The sequence below is a fragment of the Tinamus guttatus genome, unplaced genomic scaffold, assembly GCF_059628265.1.
Source record: "Tinamus guttatus ecotype Peru unplaced genomic scaffold, ASM5962826v1 Tinamus_guttatus_pri_ptg000659l, whole genome shotgun sequence".
Taxonomy (NCBI): Eukaryota; Metazoa; Chordata; class Aves; order Tinamiformes; family Tinamidae; genus Tinamus; species Tinamus guttatus.
The window spans coordinates 3030739-3053060 of NW_028289193.1; the positions used below are offsets into that span (position 1 = coordinate 3030739).

Sequence of the window (22322 nt, forward strand, 5' to 3'; positions counted from 1 at the left end):
TACTGAACTCCTGCTCTAAGCAAAGTGGAACTTTCTGAACTAAAAGGGCCATGTTTTAAAGAGCAGTAATAAAAATGACCTATGGTCTGCCCTAAGGGCAAAAAAGGGCATTTTTTTGAGTTGGTATAAATTGTTTTCTTTTTTAAAGCCAAACACATTCATAGGTGTTCTTGCATTGAAACAATGCAGTTCTTATTCTAGGCCTTCTGAAAAGAATATACGGTGAAAGGGGAAGGCTTCCTACTGCACGTGTGTGTGTGCGTGGGTGGGTGTGGGAGCAGACACAGAACTGTTACTTTAAATCTGAATATTTGTATTTATAGGTATCCCCCAGAAGCACCAGAGCTTCAAATCCGGAAAATGGCAGACTTGTGTTTTTTGGTGCAACACTATGAACTTGCGTATAACTGTTATCATACAGCAAAGAAAGACTTTTTAAATGATCAAGCAATGCTTTATGCAGCTGGAGCACTGGTTTGTACTTCACATAGCATATTCTTTGAATTTTTCATAATTCTTTTCATAATAATCTCTTAATATTTATCTGAAAGTACAGAAATGCAACCTCTTCCCCAATCTCCAAATTTGTGAGTGTCTTGCCGAATTTAATGCATATCTTTAGCAAATTCTAGAGTATTCTCAAAGCTGTCACTGCCTGCTATTTTATGAAGTAAATAAAAAGTATTCTTCAGTTTTTATTCAGATTAGTGTGAAATACTGAAAGAGGTATTTCTAAAACTTTTGACCTCCAGCAAAATGGTTCTTTAAACTTGTAGTCTGATAACTTAAATACACGGAAGATATTTATATGGTGTCCCTTTTGGAATTTGGTGAAATCGTTATTTTGAGTTTCTGGAAAATATGCTACTATGCATGTAGCATTGCACCCTTTTTGTTAATCCTCTTGAGGGATTTTCTTTGAGTGTGTGCCAAAGTTGAGTTCATCAGCAATGATGTGTTTGTTCATTCTTCAGCTTCCCTGAAGAATAGGGACAAAGGGATAGGGATAAGTAAGGTACAATTTTCAGTAATTTCCAATAAGATTAAATCAAGCTCAAAGCCTTACTTTTAGGTCTATGAAAACATTATTTTGTATAGTCCAATCTTGAATAAAAATTTTAATGATTTTTGCTGAACAGACATTGGAACCGTGTGTGTTTGATCTCAAGAGATAATTCAAGCTTATGTTTTGCAGAGGTCTTAATTATGAACTTGTGCAACCTATGGTTCTTAATCTTTAGGTACTGCAGAAAAAAAATTGGTATTCTCCTCTGTAAGGAAAAAAATAAAACTTAAGTAAGTGTGTCTCTGAAAAGCAGAATGAAAACAATTTCTTTAGAAGGTGAAGATCGTAATTTCTTCTAAGTAAAGCCTGTGCGGAGAGGGGAAAAAAATGTCCTAAAACAGATGATATTTCCACTGTATCAAAAAGATTGTTCCTGCAATAGAATGCTACCTCTCAGACTTCTGCAGGTGCCTTGTTTCAGTACCACTTTAGAGTGTTAGGAGTGCCATCAATTGCAAACAGGCAGTCAGGTCACTGTTTTCAGTTGCTTGCTGGTATCTCATTAAATACAAATGGAGCCCTAAATAGGCTCTTCTGTTAACACTTTTGTCAGCTGTAAAGTGTTTTATGCCCTTTGTATGCCACTAACTGATTTGTGAAATTTTTGGAATTAACAGCTACTGAAACCTGTTTGTCAGCTCTTCGAGGTTTAGAATTTATTGAAGGAGATTTTTGTGTGTGTGTGTTTGTATGTGTAATTGTGTGGTGTGTAGTATTATAATTATTTTTCTCTCCCTTCCTTGCAGGAAATGGCAGCAGTATCAGCTTTTCTTCAGCCTGGAGCTCCTAGACCATATCCTGCTCACTACATGGAAACGGCAATTCAGACCTATAGAGATATCTGCAAGTATGTGGGTTTTTTTATATATACATATATATAGTGTTTATATATACATATTCATAGAACCATTATATATATGTGTATAATGTAATGTAATACCTAGTGGCTTAGCTTTTCTTTCCAAAAGTGCTAATTATCTACAAAACTACAGAATGATGGTATAACTCCTGAAGAGTAAGATGTGTTAATTTATCTAGGATAATATGGAAGGGAGGCACTCTGTTCTTAAAAGTAATTATTAAATTCATTTCTAGCTGTTGGATTTCTAGTTGTCAGGTCATTTAGTTGGTTGGCCAAAGACTTTTATTAGAAATATATTTTTTCCTCAAATGATCTTATTAGCTATGACTTTTATAATGAGAAATGTATGGTAAAACTGGCAGTGTGTACATGGTTATTTTTTGAGAGGCAACTTTTATTCTTAAAGAATATAAACCACAGAGCACTACTCTCATGCAATACAGAGAGAACTTGTTGGATTTAAGACTAAAATTTACATGGCTTCTTTTGATAACTTATGTTTTTGTTCTAGGAACATGGTTCTGGCTGAGCGCTGTGTGCTGCTTAGTGCTGAAATCTTAAAAAGTCAAAGCAAGTATTCAGAGGCAGCTGCTCTTCTGATTCGTTTAACCAGTGAGGTAGAGCTGCTTTTTTCACTCTTGCCCTTCTGCCATTTGTTTACAAACCTAAACACTTCTAAGTTACAATCTAGCTTTTGTCTTCAGTTGAAACATCTGAAAATAGGAAATGACTGTGAAGTTGGAATCAAAAAAAGGAAAACCCAAAATACTAGTTTCTGTATTTGCTGTATAAACAAAGCTTATTTCAAGTAACTTGTTTGACTCTTTAAAGACCTGCTAAATGTGTTATTTCTTATCTTTAGTTCATAATTAATCTCCTTTAACATCTACTCAGTGCTTGAGTGGCATTCTTTGTCAGTTAAGAGTTATGCTAAAAATATTCACTTGGATTTCACAGCTAAAATGGGCACCATCCCACGTGTGGTCAGGACTTTTTAGCATAAGCAGTGAGGACACCACTGTAGCTCAGTTACAATGAATCATTAGAATCTTAAGTGTTCAGCCCAGCTTTCACTTCTGTTTTACTTATTGGTGTAAACTAAGTATGGAATTAAATGCTAAGAGTGCAGAGGGTCTTCCTTGAAGGAGAAGGGTGGGGGGAAAAAGAAACAATTCATAATTAGAAATATCTATGACTTTTGACAGCATCTTTTGCATAGAAGATGACCCAAGTTCGATGGAAAGTTTTAAATGACAGTGAACTGGTTTTGTGGTCAGCTACACCAAATACGATGCTTCTGACACCAAATATGATGCTTCTGATTCTTTTCCTGAGGCAAAGAAAAGGGGATCAGTTGATTATTTTGTCCAGTTACTATCCAGTGTTTGTAGCTTTATCTTTTTGAAACAAGTTTAAAGATAGAAGGTAAAAAAAATTATTTGAACAGCAAAATCTCACCAGGAACTATTTAAATTATTTATACAGAATTTAAATACTGGCTCTGCACCATCATTTGACTACTTAAATATAGTGTGCTTGTGGTGTATCCTAGCAGTAGCAAGGAGAATCTTGGCAGGATACCATATAGATTTTCTAGGCACATTTGCATATTGCAGGATCAGTTTTACTAAACCAATGTTCAGTTCTTGTCTGTTAAAATAAAGTTGGATAAGTAAAGCAATTAACTCTTGAACATTACAGTTCTATAAAAGAAACTTATCCCCTCTGTAAGGAATAGAGGAGTATTTTGTTTGGTGTACCTTTCCTCTTATACTTGACTTTGAGACTAATTGTCCTTTTCACTTGTAAATAGGATTCTGATCTTCGCAGTGCGCTTCTGTTGGAGCAGGCAGCTCATTGCTTTATAAATATGAAGAGTCCCATGGTTAGAAAGTTTGCCTTTCATATGATACTGGCTGGCCATAGGTTTAGTAAAGCAGGACAGGTGAGTATATCTTTCCAGATAGAAAATATGATGAGCATTATATATTGAATCTAAATAGCCTGTTGAACATGAACATGTCTTTCCTGAAAGAAGTCCCTCTCCTTGGAACATCTTTATGTTAGAAGTACTAAACTGTGTGAAAATGATATCTGCATTAATCAGTATGGTCTTTTACATCAGTACTTGAAGTAACATTCAAACTTCAGCAATAAGTATTTTTATTTCTGGATATCGGTTTCTTATAGTGAAATACCATATTTTTACCCTTAAAGATGCATTTATTGCTTTCAAGAATTAGGAATTTGTTAAATTATAACCCATTAAAAATGGCCAAAACTTAGAATATTCTGTCTTTCTGTGCTTTAACTATATGCCTTTCAGTGTAAAGGTATAGGTGTGAGCACTTGCTACAAGCCAAGCTATGGTATCTGCTTACAGCTGTTTATGCTCAATTAGCAATTAAACCCATGAATGCTGTCTGTATGTAATTGTGTTCTTTATTTATTTTGTCTTGGATGTGTAGTGGATTTGCTAGAGATGGATTGTGCCTGATCCCTGTTGAGGTTAGGAGTTCAGTTACAGGGCTCTCCCTGAATACAGCTTACCTGTATGCTGTGAACTTGTGCTAAACTTCAGTTTGTATTGCAAATCAAAAATAAAGAGACTGCGGACGTCAGTCCTATTTGAAACAAAATCCTTGCCCACCACTGCCTACCTCCCTCTTGAAAACTTGAGTTTTGATCATCCTGATAAAGACCAAAAAAAGTATTATTTTACACACAGCTGCTGTTTTTAAAATTAGATGTGAATGCTAGTAGGACTGTTTTCCTTTTAACTTGGTTGTCTTGTTGCAGTCGGCTTCCTATCTTTTTCTTACAATACATTACTGACTGCAAGCTGTTAATGAATGTGGGTTTTAATTTTTTTTTTTCTGCCTAGAAAACTATACACATGATAGAGCTTTGTGGCTCTGTCAAGTAACATCCCCCTTGCATTTTGTAGGGAATCCCTTTTGTAGACTTTTCGGATTTCTAGAAATACAAAAATTTCAAAATAAATGTTACTAGAAGTAACTGCTCAGCTGCAGTATGTCAGTATCTTATTTCAAAGAGTGTCAGTAATATCTGCTGATGTTAAAGAATTATTGCTCGTATTTAGCATTGCTGCTTGAACATTTCTTGGTTTTGCTCTCATTGCTGCTGTAAATGAGGGAATGCTGTTCCCTTCTTTAAAAGCTGAGGCTTGCTGTGCTGTGCATGGCCGTGCAGGTGTTCAGTGCCTAGATCTGGCACTGATTGCTCAGGCTCTGAGGTGTTTACCTGAAAGGAAACTGCTTGGCAGCAGAGCACCCGTCCCACCGTGGCTGATGTGATGGGTGACCTTGTCCCATACGTGCTCACAGATGCCAGCACTTGGCTCTAAAGCAACACAGAACACTTTAACAGGAGCCTTCTCATCTTTGGTTAACATGGTGCCTGCTACTCTAGTTTCTGAAAACGTGACCTTAATCTGAGAAGTAGGCACTGTACGATAAAGCAAACTTCTGCCCTTAGATTAATGTGGACTGGATATTGTGAGGTACAGTTCTGCAAATACTGCCCTTCCCATGGTGATGTGGGAGAGGGAAAGGAATGGGTGTGTGGTTTAAGTACAGTACCTTTTCTAATTTACAATTCAGTTTTCCTTGTACTAAAACTGCATTGGGTGCTTAATGAAATTGAGAACTTTTCTTGTTTTTGCAGAAAAAACATGCCTTACGCTGCTACTGTCAAGCCATGCAGGTTTACAAAGGGAAAGGCTGGTCCCTTGCAGAAGATCACATCAACTTCACTATCGGCCGCCAGTCCTTCACGCTCCGGCAGCTGGACAATGCTGTGTCGGCCTTCAGGCATATTCTGATCAATGACAGTAAACAACCTCCAGCTCAGCAAGGGGCTTTCCTAAGAGAGTATCTCTATGTTTATAAGGTAAACATGTTTTTTGCTTCATGCCCAACACTTTTTTTTTCATTCTTTGAGCAGTGATTCTATTACCAGTAACTTTTTTGTTAAATCATTAAGTGTGTTTCAGTCATACCTGCTTTGTTCAAGGGTTGCTCTTTTATTTAGTTGACCTATTCATTTTTAATCCTGTTTTCAAAAACAAATCAGCTGCATCTGTATTAAGACTAGTTGATTTGCACTCATGGCCAATCTAATGTAGTCTAGCAGCGTGTGGGGCCCTAGGGTTACTTTATGAATGTGCTTTTATTGTAGAAAAAAAATCCTTAATTTTGACATGGTTTTGCAGGCCATGATATATCTTTCTTTTGGAGTAAAATAATCTGTTTATCATCTTCATTTTTAATAGTCTTTAAAGTTTTTGGTAATAGATGTTTAATAAACTCTAGGTGTACGCACTGACAGAATTCTTGATCATCTTTCTGCTAGATCTTTGAGTCTCTAGTTTTGCTTACATCTGCCCCACTTAACCAGACTTCCTAGCATCAGACTTTTCTGAATAATAAGCCAGGCTTCAATTGAATATCTTAGCTTGATTAAGGTTGGCACCAAAATTTGGGGGAATGAGCACTTCTAAAATTATAGGTTGCCCAAGTTAGTATGCTACTTGCTGTTGGCACTAATTTAATTCTCTTATCTCTTGTGTAAGCGTTAAGCTTGTTAGGTTAAAAATAGGTCTAGGTTTATGTACAGTAGCTTTTCACTATGTGTATGTCTCTTTAATCAGAGAAATAGACACTTTTCCGTCGATAGCTGTGTCAAAACAGGCTCTAAAATTGTTGTAACTACAAGTAATGATAAACACCTTTCTAAGATTGAGCTTTGCCATAGTTACAATTACTTGCCTCCAAATCTATCTTGTGATGGCCTTTCTCATTCATTGGCAAGGAGTTCACTTGAAGGTAACTGTAGAAAATCAAATTGAATTCAACTAATCTTTTCTGATATTAAAAATCAATCCACATCCACATTGCAGAGATTCTTTTTAGATCACTTTTTTTATAGATAGCGTATCATTTGGGTGATAAGTAAATTCATTCTTGTTTTTTTCTAACTGTAGCATATCCCATATGTTACAGATATATCCCCACAACGTGCAGCCTTGCAGTTAATGACTTAAATTTCTGAGCAGAACTTCTGCAGTCATTTTCTGCAGCAATTGCTAAGTTATGGTAGATCTTTTTTGGCAATGAATCACAGGTGAGATGTGATGAGAGTCTGTATAATGATAAAGTGAATGTAGTTTATCAAATCCTGAACTCTGAGACAAGCTTTGTGTTCCCATAGTAAAGCTTGTGGCCACCACGTAAAAATAAAGACTTCATAAAGACTTCTTGAACTTTAATCTCTTGGTAAGAAGAGATAATACACTTCAGGTTGTCAAGGCAGAAGCAGCTCTTGGGTCTACAGCAGTTAATGATTCATGCCATCTTACAAACTCTGCCCTTTCAAATATTGAGGGCTCTAATTTGCTTTTGTGATCTGAAAATTGGTAATATAGCATGTCCAAACTCTTTTGCTTTTCTCCTTCTCCGCAGAATGTTACCCAGCTAACACCTGATGGTCCGTTACCACAACTTCCTTTACCATATATTAACAGTTCAGCAACCCGAGTTTTCTTTGGGCATGATCGAAGACCAGCAGAAGGTTAGAGAACTTTGTTTTAAATACATTATTCATGGCACCAAAACATATGAGATTTCAAAAGAAAATATTAAGTTCCGTGTCTTGTTAACTGTCTCCAGACTTCGTGAAGTCTACACGTGTAGATGTACTTGACTGTTTTTTCCGATAGCTTGAGAGTTTCAGTGTAAGTCTGTAATAAACTTCATGAAATAGCGTAAGTTTTTCACATTAATGAGTTAAGATGTTGACACAAGTGCTAGTGATAGAAGTTAGCTTTACATTCAACTTTCTGTTGGATGAAATGTTTCAAACTTAGATTCCTGAATGCAGAGTATGTTGAGTAGAAATTTGAATGCAAACTGTAGGGTTGCACTTTATCATAAACTAAAACTAAGCTGCAATTTGGGTATGCCACTGGAATTCCACATTTTGAAAATAAGTGTATTCAAATCATCATCAAGATTGTCTTCCATGTGTCTATTTCAAGATATCTGTCAGTCCTCTGACTATTAAATTAACTGTACTGCAAAAGAAGGCCATGATTGAGTTCTTACCATCTTTCAGGAACATTTCAACATTCTTTTTGTTGCAACTGTTGCTTGTCACTTGTCATCTTATAATGTTACCTTACGCTTGTATTAGGTGAAAAGCAGGCAGCTACGCATGTCAGTCTGGATCAGGAATATGATGCGGAATCCTGCCAACAATGGAAGGAACTTGAGGAGCAGGTTGTCTCTGTGGTTAACAAAGGAATAATGCCTTCAACCTTTCAACCTACACAGTTCTGCTTAAACAGCTGTTCGGATAACTCCAAATTTCCCCTTGCTGTAGTAGAAGGTAAAGTTAGCACTTGCCTATTTCAGAAATAAGTGGGTTAAATTAGTGTAAATTAGTAGGATCAAACTCACACTTTGTGCAGTTGGCATTTTGAGTTGGTGAAGCTTGAAATTTTGGTGGAGGTAATGGGTTGCCATTTTTCTCCACTTTAATAGAACCAATAACTGTAGAAGTGTCCTTCCGAAACCCACTGAAAGTTCCAATTCTTTTGACTGACCTTTCATTGTTGTGGAAGTTTCAACATAAAGACTTCGATGCAAAGCACGATGGAGTCACAAAAGAGCTGGTAAGTGAAGCTTCACCTTTTTCAGTCTAAATCCAATTATTATAGTTGTAGAGTACATCTCAGCATCTCAAAATATTGGAGCAAGAAGGCTTCTGTTTTTTTTTTTTTTTTTTTTTAAAAAAAAAAAAGCATACTGAATACTTTCATGACTCCCTTAAATTTTTCCCAGACCCATGAGACAAAAATTAGCTGTTAACAAGTTTACTGTAATAAATATACTTGAGGCTAAGTGATTTTTTTATCCACTTACATGTATATTAATACATTTTCTTGTATAATTCATGTATGTTATTTTGTATCACATTAGCCTTGACTGACTGAAATATGATTTGTGTCATTATATCAAATATGTATTGTTTACCTTAGCTACATTATACTTCAATTCGTGTTTTCTGAAAGTGCTGGTGTGCTATGGGAAAGTCTTGATATCTTGGTTAGAACAAAAATAAAAATGTATTTTTTAAAGTATCATTTTTTTAAAATGCCTAATTATTACATTCAATTTTTAACTTCACCTGGTAGGGTCAATACTTCCCTCCAAGGGTCTGTTCTCACATTAAAAGATCAAATATGGGTATATTCTAATTCTGAATATTACAATAAATTCTTTTTTTTTTTTTTTTTCCTCCAGTGAATATGGGGAGAGGGATGGTCCTTTTGGCTTCTAAAGGTGCTTTAAGTACCTGTCAGTGTTAGAAAATTTCATATAAATAAGTCTCAGTGGCTGCCATACATATTCCCTTCTGTTCCGGGCAGAAATGCTGCCTTAATGATATGATACATACTAATCAATTAGTTAAATTGATTGGGAATGACTTCAGTTTACATTGAGGCATCTTACATGTCTTTCTAAAGCAGATAGTGACTGAGCTTTTTCTGAATATTTCTGTAATTCAGATGCCTCAGAGCACCACACATACAACTTCCACTGAATTCTAGACAGGACTATATTACTATGTTTTTATCCTTAAAGACTTTACCAAAGCTGCAAGATTAATTTTTACAGCCATTTTTGTTTCTAAAATTATCTGAAAAGTGTGTTTTTTCTCTCTCAGGGAACTGGTGATGATGATATGATAGGGACTGAAGCAATCGCAGAGTTTTTAATTAATAGTGAAGAGACAAAAGTGGTAAGTAGTATATTTATTTAGTGTTAACCTTTTGGGTTTCAATCTTATTTCAGACTTAAAGCTAAACTTCCTGCATCAGTAATGCATTCTGCCTCTGTTAAAGTTCTCTGTTAAGTTTAGGGCTTCTTTCATAATGTAATGAATTTTCAGCTGGACTGAACTAGTAAATTTTGTGTGTATAAATTTCAAAGCTAGTGACCTGTAGCTTCTGTATGCAGCTGCATAAAGTGTGGCAATATAGTATAGCTGTGGGTGTCTTTAGTAATTGGGCATTTAAATGTAATAATACTTCTTCTTTAGTGGCAGCAACAACAAAAATTTAACGTATCTCCACAGGCAAGACTAAAGCTCTTTCCCCATCAAACAGGGGAGCTACATATTCTGGGAGTCGTTTATAATCTTGGCACTGTCCAAGGTGCTGTGACATTAGATGGAATAGATCCTTCTGTTGGATTACAGACAGGTGAGTGTATTATTTCCTTAAATTGAGTGCCTAATGAAGGAGGAGATGGTGATTCTGCAGGGCTAGCACTAATTCTGTTGATGTGAGGATTTCCTTTGGAGATGGAAATGAGGAAAATACATGGAAGTATTGGCACCTATAGAAAATCCCATGAGAAGGGGAAGCTAGAGTAGAAAGGGGAATAGCTAGTTAATGGGAACTAAATTCCCAAAGCTAGAGTTTCTAATGGTTTCAGAATTTAACTATTCTACTTCTGTCATGTTGCATCGGTAACCCCCTTAGACTCCTTTGTTATTTTTTATGGCTTTTAGTTTAACTTTTGCTTCTTCTCCCCAACTTTTCTCCCAGTATTGCTCTGAAGTTCTCTGGTATAGGTTCCCAAATTTCAACTTGCCTGATGGGACCTCTTCATTTTATTTTGGTTGTCTTCCATGTATATTTTAATACAAAGGATTTATGACTTGCATGCTGCTTTGAGTCATTTACCTGAAAATGTTTCGCTTAAGGAAAATTTAATTGTTGAAGGAAATGGGATTAAAATAGTTATTTGAATGTGCTTAAAAAGAAACAGTGAACTTGAGTTAGCTAGATGCAGTTGGTTTTTATTCTAAAGACTACTTCAAAGTCTAAGCTTTCAGTTTCAGCAGTGGTGGTATGTTCTGAAGGAGGAAAAAAAATCTGTTGGTGGGATGGGTGTGTGTGATTTTGTCCTTTCCCTGCCCTTGGTACTTAAATTGGGAAAAAGAACAGGATCATCTTGACTCTTCCAGCAGCCCCAATCATGCAGAATTTGTCAGCCCTGTTCTCTTTACTGCTAGGACTCCATACAGTTGTATTCCCACTACTAACAGGCCAAGCAAGCTCAAGACAACAGAAGTCTGTCTGAGCTTGCAATAATAGCAACACTCCTGTTATGACAGTAAACAGAATAGTTCTGTCTGTAATGATGATTAATCAGTGAGGCTTGTGTACACCCAATAATAAAAACTTCAACATGTTTTTTACAGTTGGGGAGGGGAGATGAATTTTTTAAATTTTGCCAAGAATTATACCTCCTAAAACATGTTTCAGGAAAGTTTGTCTCCAATGGATTGTCTGTACGAGGACGACAAGATTTAGAAATCCAAGGGCCTCGTCTTAATAACACAAAAGAGGAAAAAACATCTATCAAATATGGACCCGATCGACGTTTAGATCCTATTATTACAGAAGAAATGCCTTTGTTGGAGGTACGTGGCTATTTTCTGTTGGTAGCCTTTGAGCAAGCTTTTGGATCTAGAGATATAAATGTAGTTCTCTCCAAAAAGTCTAACCTTTATTAATGTCTAAGTCTTAACTTCCATCAGTGCCAGGCTTGTTTTTCTTAATGTGTATTTTTTAAACCTCTAAACTAATATCTTGCTGCAGTCGTTCTGTTCCCTTTAGAATTTTAGCTGGCAATGGTTTTGTGACCAAATTAGAGGGGTAGGGAAGGGAACGGGCATTTTTAATTTATTTGCCATTCTTCGTCTTGTACAGTCCTAAAAGATGTTTAGTTAAACACTTATTTGTCACTAGGATTATCGTAAAGGTTACATTATTTAAATCTGGTTAATGATAATACTGTGTGGTTTAAAGTTGGTGGTTTCTGTTTTCATGCTTGTTTATAACTTGACAATGTTCAGGCTCTTTCTCCTCCCCTTCCCCTTCTCTCCAATACAGGTGTTCTTTATAAATTTTCCTACAGGGCTTCTCTGTGGAGAAATCAGAAAAGCATATGTAGAATTTGTGAACGTAAGCAAGTGTCCTCTTACTGCCCTGAAGGTTGTATCCAAGCATCCAGAATTTTTTACTTTTGGTGGAAATACTGCTGCTCTGACGCCACTAAGTCCTTCAGCTTCTGAAAACTGTAGTGCTTACAAGACTGTGGTGACAGATCCTACCTCTGTGCGTGCAGCACTGCTGTCTTCAGCTTCTTCTGCAGACTTTGGGGTTGGCACAGGAGGTCAACCAGAGGTTATTCCTGTCCCGCTTCCCGACTCCATTCTTCTTCCTGGGGCTTCAGTGCAGCTGCCAATGTGGTTACGAGGACCAGATGAGGAAGGTGTCCATGAAATTAACTTCTTGTTTTACTATGAAAGTATTAAAAAACACTCAAAAATGTGGTAAGTTTTTAAAACTATTTGTCATACGTAATAAGCTATCGAATATTAGACACCCTGTGAAGATGAGTATTGTTGAGTTTCACTCAGTTGCTGTGGTAATGTAAAACAGCAGTGTTATCTGCTCTTCCAAATTAATGCAGTCTAAAAGCAATAATCTGTTTTGTACTGTAATTCCTGTGTGCAGTTAGTCTATACTGTTTTCATGAAAGTGCCGAACCACTCTTTTTAGTAACTCTGGAGTTGATGGAATCTTGCTAATGCAGCCGGTGTTCATGGTCAGCATTCCTTTGGAACCACATCCTGCTCTTGGAGTGGTGGCTGGGCAAAATCATGACTTAATTTGTGACTTCTACATAGTATAAAACAAATTCTTACTTTGACTTTTAAGAATTCAGTCTTCAGATAAAATGTGGCTTGTGGTTATGAGAATTCCTTCTTTTTGGAAGGGTTAAATACCACGTTTGTCACTTGTATGTTATTGGGCTACTTTGGGGAACTTTTTCTGCTTTCTCTTTTCTATAACTGCTTTTTTGGATCATTCTTGAGACAGTAGACAATGAATTTAGACACAACAAGAGGGCAAATAGTTTGTGTGTGGATTTGTTTTGTTTTATTCCTTCTCCTTCAAAGGGGAGGTGAGATTGAGTAGCATAACAAAAGTATTCTCAAGTCTCTCCCATAACCCAGGTTAATAAAGCTTGGAAAGTCTTGCATATTCTTTTAATTATGTAATTTTCTGGCAGAAGGAAGCTAGAGCTCCATGATTATAATGGAGTGGATGTGCTAGAATCCCTTACCTGGAGAGCACTTTGGCAATGGTGCATTAACAGCTAGTGCAGAGTGGGAGTGAATCTGTAGAGCAGCTGCTAATAATTTCTTCTTGAGAGACTTTTTAAAGGCTCCTGGCTTACAGCTTGAGCTTGTCTAGATGCTAACTGGAAAAGGACAGTTATAAAAGTCAACTTTGAAAATCCTCAATTCAGGGGAATTCTTTGAATGTAACAGTTCTGTCTTGATGCTTTTGTAATAACTGTTTATGCAGCAGATGGTACTAGTCAGCCTTATAGAGTTCATTTGCTTAAAAGCAGTATTTGCCATAATATGTGCTAGCATCAATAACTTAGTTGCATCCCATAGGCCAATAAATGCCTGTTTGCATTCAGTAGGTTAGCAGTCCTATAGCTGAAAGACTGATGATGCATCTTCATGGTAACATCTGAACATTCTCTCAGTATCATTTTCAAATATCTATCCATGCAGCAAAAATGTTACTGTACTCTCCTGTTGATAAGAAGCTGAAAAGAGTTGTCTTTGTGGGAAAATAATAAGCTGTCTATCCTTAATACCAAAGGCAAATGTAGAAGACTATTTTCTTGATGGGAAGTTGCAGATGGCAGTCCTGGTTCTGAAGTTTTAGATACATATACATATCTATAAGCCTGCACACATGTGCACACACCCTTTCTAACCTCCTCTTCCTTCCCCTCTTTTCCTTAGTCATAGGGTATTAAGGCACACTGCAGTCATTTGTACTAGTCGGTCTCTGCACGTTCGAGCTACTGTCTGCAGAAGTAACGCACTTGAAGATGAAGAAGGCAAAGGAGATAATATGTTGGTGTTTGTGGATGTAGAAAATATCAATACTGTAAGTTCATATTAAAAATAACTCTTTTGTTCATGACATTTATAAGTCTGCTGAACTTATCAGTAAAGCCAATATTGAAATAATTGCTTTCCTAAAACTACTTTGCCTGGAAGCATTAAATCATTCCAGTTAACATGAAATTTGCTGCAGAGACTTGCTGTAAGTCTCTCCACATACTGCAGTACTCTGAGTCTTTTCCTTGGCTTCCTGTAGGGTGACTTATTCTAAATTCCTCCACATTCCTGGTGCTTACAACTTTCATGATGCTTCTGAATAAAATGCCTTCGCTCCTGTCTTTCCGTCAAAACACTAGTGTGATCAAATTAATGATAAACTGAAATAAAACTTTTTGACTTGAAGGCGGCATCCTTGTGTAAATTTACTAGCCAAACTCTTAAACAAGCCAAACTTGAACAGGTACCTGTGTGTATAATCCAAATACAGATATGCTGGTTGTGGTATATCTGCTTAGCGCTGTAGATTAAAATATTTCAGTTTTTCACACCACATAGTTTTAATTTGACTGTTTTTTGGTAAAGCTGTTGCAGTTGTTTTTTTAAACAACAAAGCAAGGGAGTTTATTCCTCTACTTAGTCGAGTTCTTTTTAACCTGCATGTTCCACTTAACCTGCTAGTTGAGCCGTCAAACTGATTTGTCATTTTGCATTAAAGATGTGTAAAATGTGATGTTCTTGATCTAATGTGATGTTCTTGCTAAAGCAAATATTGATTGCCCAAGCCTCCTCTGAGGAGGGAGGATTGCATTATAAGGTATTTGTTAACTAATAATTTCAGTTTAGAGTGTTTTCACTATTGCTTTACTGTTTCAAAAAAAAAAAAAACAATCCAAAACCTGCTTTTCATCGTGTATGTATGTACTGCCTGTTTTAAAAAAGTTACTAAATCTAGTGGGTAAGTTTAGTCTTCATTTTGGAGGACTTGTGGACAGATGTTTTGCACTGGAGTCAAAAGCCTAGGTTTGATTATAGTAGTCTTTAATTAAAAACAACAACAGAAGCTTATTTTTCTTTTCCTGCAAATCGTTTCCTCTTCTCATTGTGGCCTCCCTCACTGGAACCGAAAGTCGTTGGGGACTGACATCATTTTTTGTTATGATGGGGCTTTGATCTCATCTCTCCTTAATAATATATTACAGATACAGATAACGTGAAAGAAGAATGGAAGAATTTCAACACTGCTACCTTGCAGTCATTATTTACTAAGCAATGCAGAACACACCAGCTGTGATTAGTCTTGCTTGACTTCATTTTTGTTTCTCCCTTTAGAGTGAGGCTGGTGTGAAAGAATTTCATATAGTACAAGTTTCAAGTAACAGCAAACATTGGAGGCTTCAAAAATCTGTTAACATCTCTGGAGACAAAGGTGTGTGGGTTTTTGTCTGTTTCTCTTAGTCAGCTTCAACTTGATGATTTAGTGTCAAGAATGACTCAATTATAAAAATTCTTCCCTTTCAAACATACTGTAGTTCTTTTACTGTTTGAGGAGAAAAGTGTATTGAAAAATCTTGTCCTTGGTTTTAGTAGTGATACTAAGCTATATATAAATTATTTGGATGATGTAGTGAAATCCATGTCTGAGCTGGGAGATAATTTGCTTCAGAAGAGAAGTGTGACAGCATAGCTGTATCATCAGTTATTTATAGCAATGGCAATTTAACTAATCCAATAGAATATTTGATGAATGCTGTGTCTTGCTTTAACAAATACAACCAATTTTTGAATAGGCTAATTATCTCATGGAAATTTAGGTGAGAGGCTGTTATAACATGACTTTAGGGCATTTTTAAAATACCATATGTCCATATGTCACTGACTTGTCACATATTAGTATATGAGTCTAAATGGTCTGACTTCCTCTTTAATACTGGAGGCTTTAATACTGGATTTTTGTTTTTGTCTTCTTTTTTTGCCCTCTTTGTGTTACAGCTCACTTGCTCTAGAGCCAGTTACTCTTGCAGTTCTCTGCTTAATGGGATATGTTTAAATTTCATGAGTGTGTTTGATTTGCAAGGTGCAGGGGCTGATTTGACTGACTTGCTGAGGAGGGGAAAAAAAAGTTGTAACTCTTTTTCTTTCAGATACTAAACTTGCTAGCAGAGAAAGAGCAAAGTTATGTTTTAAAGCAGTAAGATGCAAAAACACAGAAGGTAGGTTCTGCATGTGGTAACTCTTGGAGAATATAAGATTTAGATACTGCATGCTGAAGTTATCTTTTCCATGACGCTGAAAAGCCTTTTCTTTTTGTTCCTTAGAGAATTACACATTTGCTGATATTGTCTTTGGAAATGAACAGGTATGTGCATGAGTGCAACAACATACTTGTTATCAATGTATCAAGTATACTTGTATAATCAAGTATCCCAGTGAAAGCCTCACTACAATTTAACAAAAAAAAAAAAAAGCTTTAATGGTTGAAGTTGGACTTTTTTTTTCTTCCACTTTAAAAGCTCTCTTTGAGGTCAGCTCTCTTCTGTAAATACAGTACAATGAGGTAGTGCATGGCAGATAATATGGAAATTTCAGTTGTCAGCTCTACTGCTGAAACACTTTCATGGGAGTGGATTAAGGTATTTTTTTCCCCTCCTTTCAGACTCTTCAGGCCACTACTTTTCAATATTTCCCTTAGTCTGCTCCTTTTCTTAACTTTCTTCAATTAATGTATTCAAAAATCTGTAAACTTGTAGTGGATATAGCTACCGGAATTTGAAAACCATTAGTTTAGGCTGCAGTCATTTCAGGAAGCTTAATTTCTGTAACTTCTGAAATGGTTGAGATTCCAGTGTCCCATGCCCTTTTAATCTACTTAAACCCACAAGTATTGTCTGACAAAGACTCCTTTTAGAAACCTATCCCGGTGTAGAGGCCATTTCTTCAAAAAACCAAGGGAATGGGCCATTAAATACACCGTGCTAGTGTATTTAGGTACTAGACTTCAGTATTTTACTCTTTTATCTGGGATTTACAACTGCTGTTTATGTACCTGTTTAAAAACCACTGCCATTCTACTTTAGTTATATAAGATGAGTTTAGAATAAACATTTCAGGCAGATAATCTTTATGCTTTAAAGTTGTATGGACTACAGGGACTCCTGCTTCCTTTTTAGGAAAATCTTCCCCCATGGAGGGAGGAAGAAAAGATTCCCCTGTAGATGGTTGCTCAAAGGCAGATCAGATAGGAGGGTTCTCCTGGTAGAATAATTCCCACCAAATGCTCTTGCAAAGCTATATGCTTCCTGTTTCTCAAGGGGGGAGGTATTAGGAAATATTTTGCCAGCAAGTGTTTGGTTTTGGAAGATCTAAGTACAAGTGATAAAAGCTTGACAAGTGGTACAGCATTTCTGCTTGTGCCACTTATGCGAGATATGCTATGCTCTGATCTTTCCTATTTGTAGCAAAATACACCTTCCGAACTTTAAATACTCCTAGTTAACTAACCTGAGGGAATCATTAATAAAGCAATAATCACTTTCATGCAAGTTATTAAAGCAAGCTGGAATCTATCCTCCAAGCTAAGCTTGCTATATCAGAGCCATCTCTCTGATAATAGTCATAACCCTTAATGAAAGGCTGTTAGTCATAATTTAAGGCCAGTATTTTATGATTCTGTACTCCTACACTGTCTTTCAGGATTTATTATAAAAGGCTAATCTGTGCAAGAGAAGTGTAAAAACTAAAAGGTACTTCATCCTTTAGGTCTGTAAAAGACTGCTTAATAACAGAGCCGAAAAACTACCGTGATGAGTTCTGATAGAGAAGCTTGTACCAACTTTAACAGTGTTCTGAAAGCAGTTTCTTTCTCTTGCAGATAATAAGTTCAGCCAGTCCTTGTGCAGACTTTTTCTTCCAAAGCTTATCCTCCGAATTAAAGAGAATGCAGGTGCAATCTCAGACTCATGCATCTCAAAGGGCTGTGAAGCAATCATTTGATGAGGCAGTCAGGTTAATACAAAGGTGTAGCGAAGTGGATTTGAATGTTGTTGTATTGTGGAAGGTATGTATGGCTGGGGCCTTTTTCCAGTTTTTGCAGTACCTGAGTTATGAAATATGAACAGTAGAAATCATGGTGTGATATGGTGTCTTGAACTTTCAAGTGTACTCATAGAATTTAAGCAGACTGAATTTTATTTAAAAACAGGCAAACAAACTAAAATTGCTAGTGAAAAGCAAGACAATTTTCCTAGCTGTTATTGTAATAAATATATTTAAATGGCATTATATTATTTTAGATGTGTACATTCCTACAAATGAATTCTGTATGAGCTCTCTTGAATTCTCAAAATGTGAGGTTCATTAATGCAATTTTATGATAAATGCAAAGAAGAGTGGGTCAGCGTGCTTTGAAGAGAATGCTTTCATTTACCAGCTTACAAATGTTAAATATTGGAAATAAGTAGTCTCAGTTTGAGAAGACTTGTGCTTGCCAAGCTAAAACATTCATAAAATACATAGGTCGTGCTAGCATTTAGGCTTTGAACAATCCTAACTTTTTCACTGAAGCTGGTAGGAAATCAGTAATTCTATGTTAACTTTGTGATAGCTTTTTTTGTCTTCTAATATTTTTTGCTTCTATTCTGTAGGCATACGTTGTGGAAGACAATAAGCAGCTTATTTTGGAGGGTCAGCATCATGTTGCTATTAACACTGTTGGGAAGGAGGCTTTTTCCTTTCCCCAGAAGCAGGTAACTGAGTACAAAATCTTTATTTAACTGACCTATTTTTCCCCCCAAACTGACTTGATTTGTTCTTACTTGTACATATAAATAAGTGGAATAACTCTGGGTGCTTTTGTAGAGTCTAGGATAAGGTTTGAGCTCATGTTAAAAAAAACTCTATTTGTGTGCTCCACCATTTCTGTGGTATTTGATTAGTCATCTGCATAGAAATAGCAAGGCTTAGATTAAAGTGGAGAAGAGCAATATGCACAATGTTTATCTAAACATTTGTTGGAATAATCGGTTCTCTGATACTTCAGTCTAGAATTAGATGAAGAGAAGCTCACCAATGGGGTGTTAAGTCTAAGTTAACATTGGTCATTGATAAAAGTAAAATAGTGGGTTTTTCTTTGAAATGTTAAATTAAAAATGAATTGTACGTAATAGCAAAATTAATAAGTAAATGCTTTTCTCCTAATGTCAGAAAAGCAAAATTGCTGGGACAGTAAATAAGAAAGTGAAAACCTCTTTTGGAAGAGATGAAGTAATAACATGTTATTCCATTTCTGTTTTTTTTCTTTTTGTAGCTGAACAGGCCATAATTTCTGTAACAGATCGGTCTTATGGAATAGCTTTTGTAACTATTTTTTTTAAAAAAAAAAAAAAACAGTTTTCTGTAAAAATAAAAGTATGCTGGATGCAGTTTATGACTGTGAAGACAAATAATAGGCAAAATTGTAGGCTAATAATAGGCTAAGTCTTGTACATTTTTCAATACGGTACCTTTTCAGAATAGTACAGCCCAGTTTGCTCTTTCTCACGTGCCAGCTTCTCTTGTTTTTTGTCAATATTGCAAACTTCATGGAACTTTTGGTGATTTCAGACAGCAACACATTATGTGCTTGCTTTGACAAGTACACAATATGAAAACAAATGTGGTTGCTTTAAAACATTGTTTTATGCTATAAGTAGTGGATTTCTCTGAGCTGAAGTTGTACACTTGACGTTAGTTCGTAATGTTAAATACGCAGAAGTTTATTGCTTTCTGTTTGGTTTTTGTCCTGTTTTCATAGAACGTAGGTCTTGGCCTAAGAGGGACATTGTTTGAGATAAACTGACCACTGTTCATTGGCAGTGAAAAATCAGTGAATCTAAGCTTGTGTCTCTGAAGGGTCTTTTTGCACTTAAGTTCCCAAATTCGCTCACTTCTGCACGTATGTGGGCTCAAGGTATGGTGAACAACACTCCAGCCTATAAACTCCTCACTGCAGTATCTTCTTTCTTGTCTTAAAAATGTATGTGGAACAATAATCCAGACTGTTGGCCCCTAAAGTGAGGCAAGGATGTGGACTTCTGTGTTAAGGACTTGTTCTAGCAAATGAGAAGGGAGAGGAGAAGTCGGGTGACTCACACCTTTGTCCTAAAGTGAACGTACCACTGAACTTCAGATATGCTAGGGACTTTCATTTATTGATTATGTTGGAATTTTAGATGTCTGCATCCGATAGTTGTCTAAATGGAATTAATTTGGCCACCAGTGCCAAAACGTAGTCACACACAGTGAAACAGGGAAAAATATCGGTACTTCTAACTTAACACTTTCAGTAGTGGCTTCCAGACCCTGACTTGTAATGGGATAGTCAAGTAATTTGTCTTGTAAATCTCTATTCTGTGCATGCATCAGCTGGAATAGAAACTCTGGACAGTTTCTGAATAATCCTGGTTGGTAGAAGCTGGATGTCTTCTGTGGACTGCACAGTAGAGGGAGGTGGAGATGCAGACTTCTTAGCAATGCTGAAGTGATGCAAGGCTGTTCACACCTGAAAGCAGATCTATGTGCAGATTGAGCATAAACAGCATAACTTGCATGAGCACTTGATTAAAAACTGAAGTAAAACCTATAGCTCAAGAAAATGACAGAAAATTCTATGTAAATTTTATATGGAACCCTAAATGCATGTGTTTTTACTGGGTGTTCAGTGTAGAATTACAAATTTTTAATTTTAACAGATAGTGATAATGGTACCATTGAAAGGAGGGGTGTGTGGGGGGGGTTGTTTGTTTTTTCCTTCCTCACACTGTAGGTTTTTTAGCCTGGATTTCTGGATAGACTAGACTTAACTTTTTTTTCTCCATGTGATTAGATGAAATACTTGCATCTCTTCTAGGAGCCTTGGACTCAAGTTCAAACAACACCTAAAGAGTACTGGCACAGTTAACACATTGTTCATATACATAAAGCTCTCTGAACAGTCAGGAAAATATTTATATGCCTATCTCTTCCCTCACTTCTATATATATATTTTTAAAAAAACAGCTCTGTTGGTGCAAGTAGGGAAAAAAGTTAAATATAGCTTTTCTTGAACCAGAAAGAAAGATATCAAAGTGATAAGTTAATGGCAAGGATATAATATAAATCAGTCATGCAAAAACCAAATAGGTTGGAACCATACATTCTAGCTGTGTAGCAGTCTGGCTCAAAGTGTAATAAAACCTAGCTGGATTCTTTGTAACTGAGAGCTTTTTGGCAGTGACAGTGACTCTTTGACAGTGACACTGTTAGGGGTCTGTTCTGCTTCTTTTTAAGCTCGTTTCCTCCTAGGAATTGGGATGTATTAACTGAAGGCCAAAATGTTTTATTGTCGGACGCTTCGTGCTGTGATAGACAGCTTTTCATCTCCTATTAAAGCTGTAATTTCTGAATGGCAGCACACTGGAATAGTGTGCCCTTATATCTGAAACTCACTTCACTCATGTGACTTGAAAGATAGTCTACAATGAGATATGAAGTCCGAGGGGTTTTTTTGTTTACATTTTAAAGAGATCGTCCCCATGTACATGCCTTTATTTTCATTGTGGAATCTTGGAATACACAGACTGGATTTCTGACAGGCAGATTGAATTCGGGACTGGATGTTCTCCAGTGCTCCAGGACTGGATGTCACGTGCCCTGGGCTGCTGATCCTGACCTCTGGGTCGGACCAGTGCTAGTCCAGAGTAAACCCCACGAAACGGTGTGGATGCTGCCTTCTCGCTGCCAGCCCTCACTTCACATCTCATCATCTCGGCTTGCACTGCTTAATACAGATGTGTTTTAGTGAGGCTACGGCAGTAGGACTTCTTGAAAGACACGAGAGGCTTCGAGTAACCTCTTTCTAACAATGAGTTATCACAAGTGATGTCTTGTGCTAGTTCAGTGTTTGGGGTGAAATATGGCAGAGATACGTGAATTCAGTGTAGACTGTTGGAAGTGATTTTAGGCATTCTTGAATGCCAGTTAACAGACTCTTTTATTGAATGTAAAACTATAATACTTCTATGTCTTAACATGCATGCTTATATGTTAATTTCTGTCTTAGTAAAATATTGTTCTGTAGCAGTTGTTACAATGGGTTAGAAGCTAAAATGAATACAGGCAACTCGTGGTCAATAAAACAAACTTAGTCTCATTTTAAAATGGAAAATCATCATTCTAAAATGAAAAAAGGAAGAAGAAACATCCCTTGTCACATCTTTATCTTGCTGTTTTCAAGTGTTAGGTCAGTCTCCCTTTTGGTACCCTTGTCCAACAGTTTTTTGTCCAACAGATTGTCCAACAGTTTTTTGATTAAATCTCTTCCATGCATATTGGGCCTTCACAATCAAT

General features: G+C 36.5%; 1 protein-coding gene across 7 annotated transcripts in view; it reads left to right on the top strand.

Annotated features, from left to right (window-relative positions):
* TRAPPC8 (trafficking protein particle complex subunit 8) overlaps window positions 1–22322 on the top strand; it is a 45062-nt gene that overhangs the window by 16125 nt on the left and 6615 nt on the right. For 4 of the 7 annotated variants that reach the window (XM_088536319.1, XM_088536324.1, XM_088536323.1 and 1 more), the window contains 18 exons: window positions 324–474; window positions 1813–1913; window positions 2440–2545; window positions 3742–3873; window positions 5616–5840; window positions 7412–7520; window positions 8142–8336; window positions 8492–8622; window positions 9678–9752; window positions 10089–10215; window positions 11287–11444; window positions 11917–12359; window positions 13857–14004; window positions 15291–15387; window positions 16103–16171; window positions 16277–16317; window positions 17830–18015; window positions 18602–18703. In XM_088536319.1, coding sequence (XP_088392445.1) covers window positions 324–474; window positions 1813–1913; window positions 2440–2545; window positions 3742–3873; window positions 5616–5840; window positions 7412–7520; window positions 8142–8336; window positions 8492–8622; window positions 9678–9752; window positions 10089–10215; window positions 11287–11444; window positions 11917–12359; window positions 13857–14004; window positions 15291–15387; window positions 16103–16171; window positions 16277–16317; window positions 17830–18015; window positions 18602–18703 — 2596 coding nt within the window. Of the gene's footprint in view, window positions 1–323; window positions 475–1812; window positions 1914–2439; window positions 2549–3741; window positions 3874–5615; window positions 5841–7411; window positions 7521–8141; window positions 8337–8491; window positions 8623–9677; window positions 9753–10088; window positions 10216–11286; window positions 11445–11916; window positions 12360–13856; window positions 14005–15290; window positions 15388–16102; window positions 16172–16276; window positions 16318–17829; window positions 18016–18601; window positions 18704–22322 lie in introns of all 7 variants that reach the window. The other 3 variants (XM_088536318.1, XM_088536320.1, XM_088536322.1) reach the window with 1 other exon arrangement.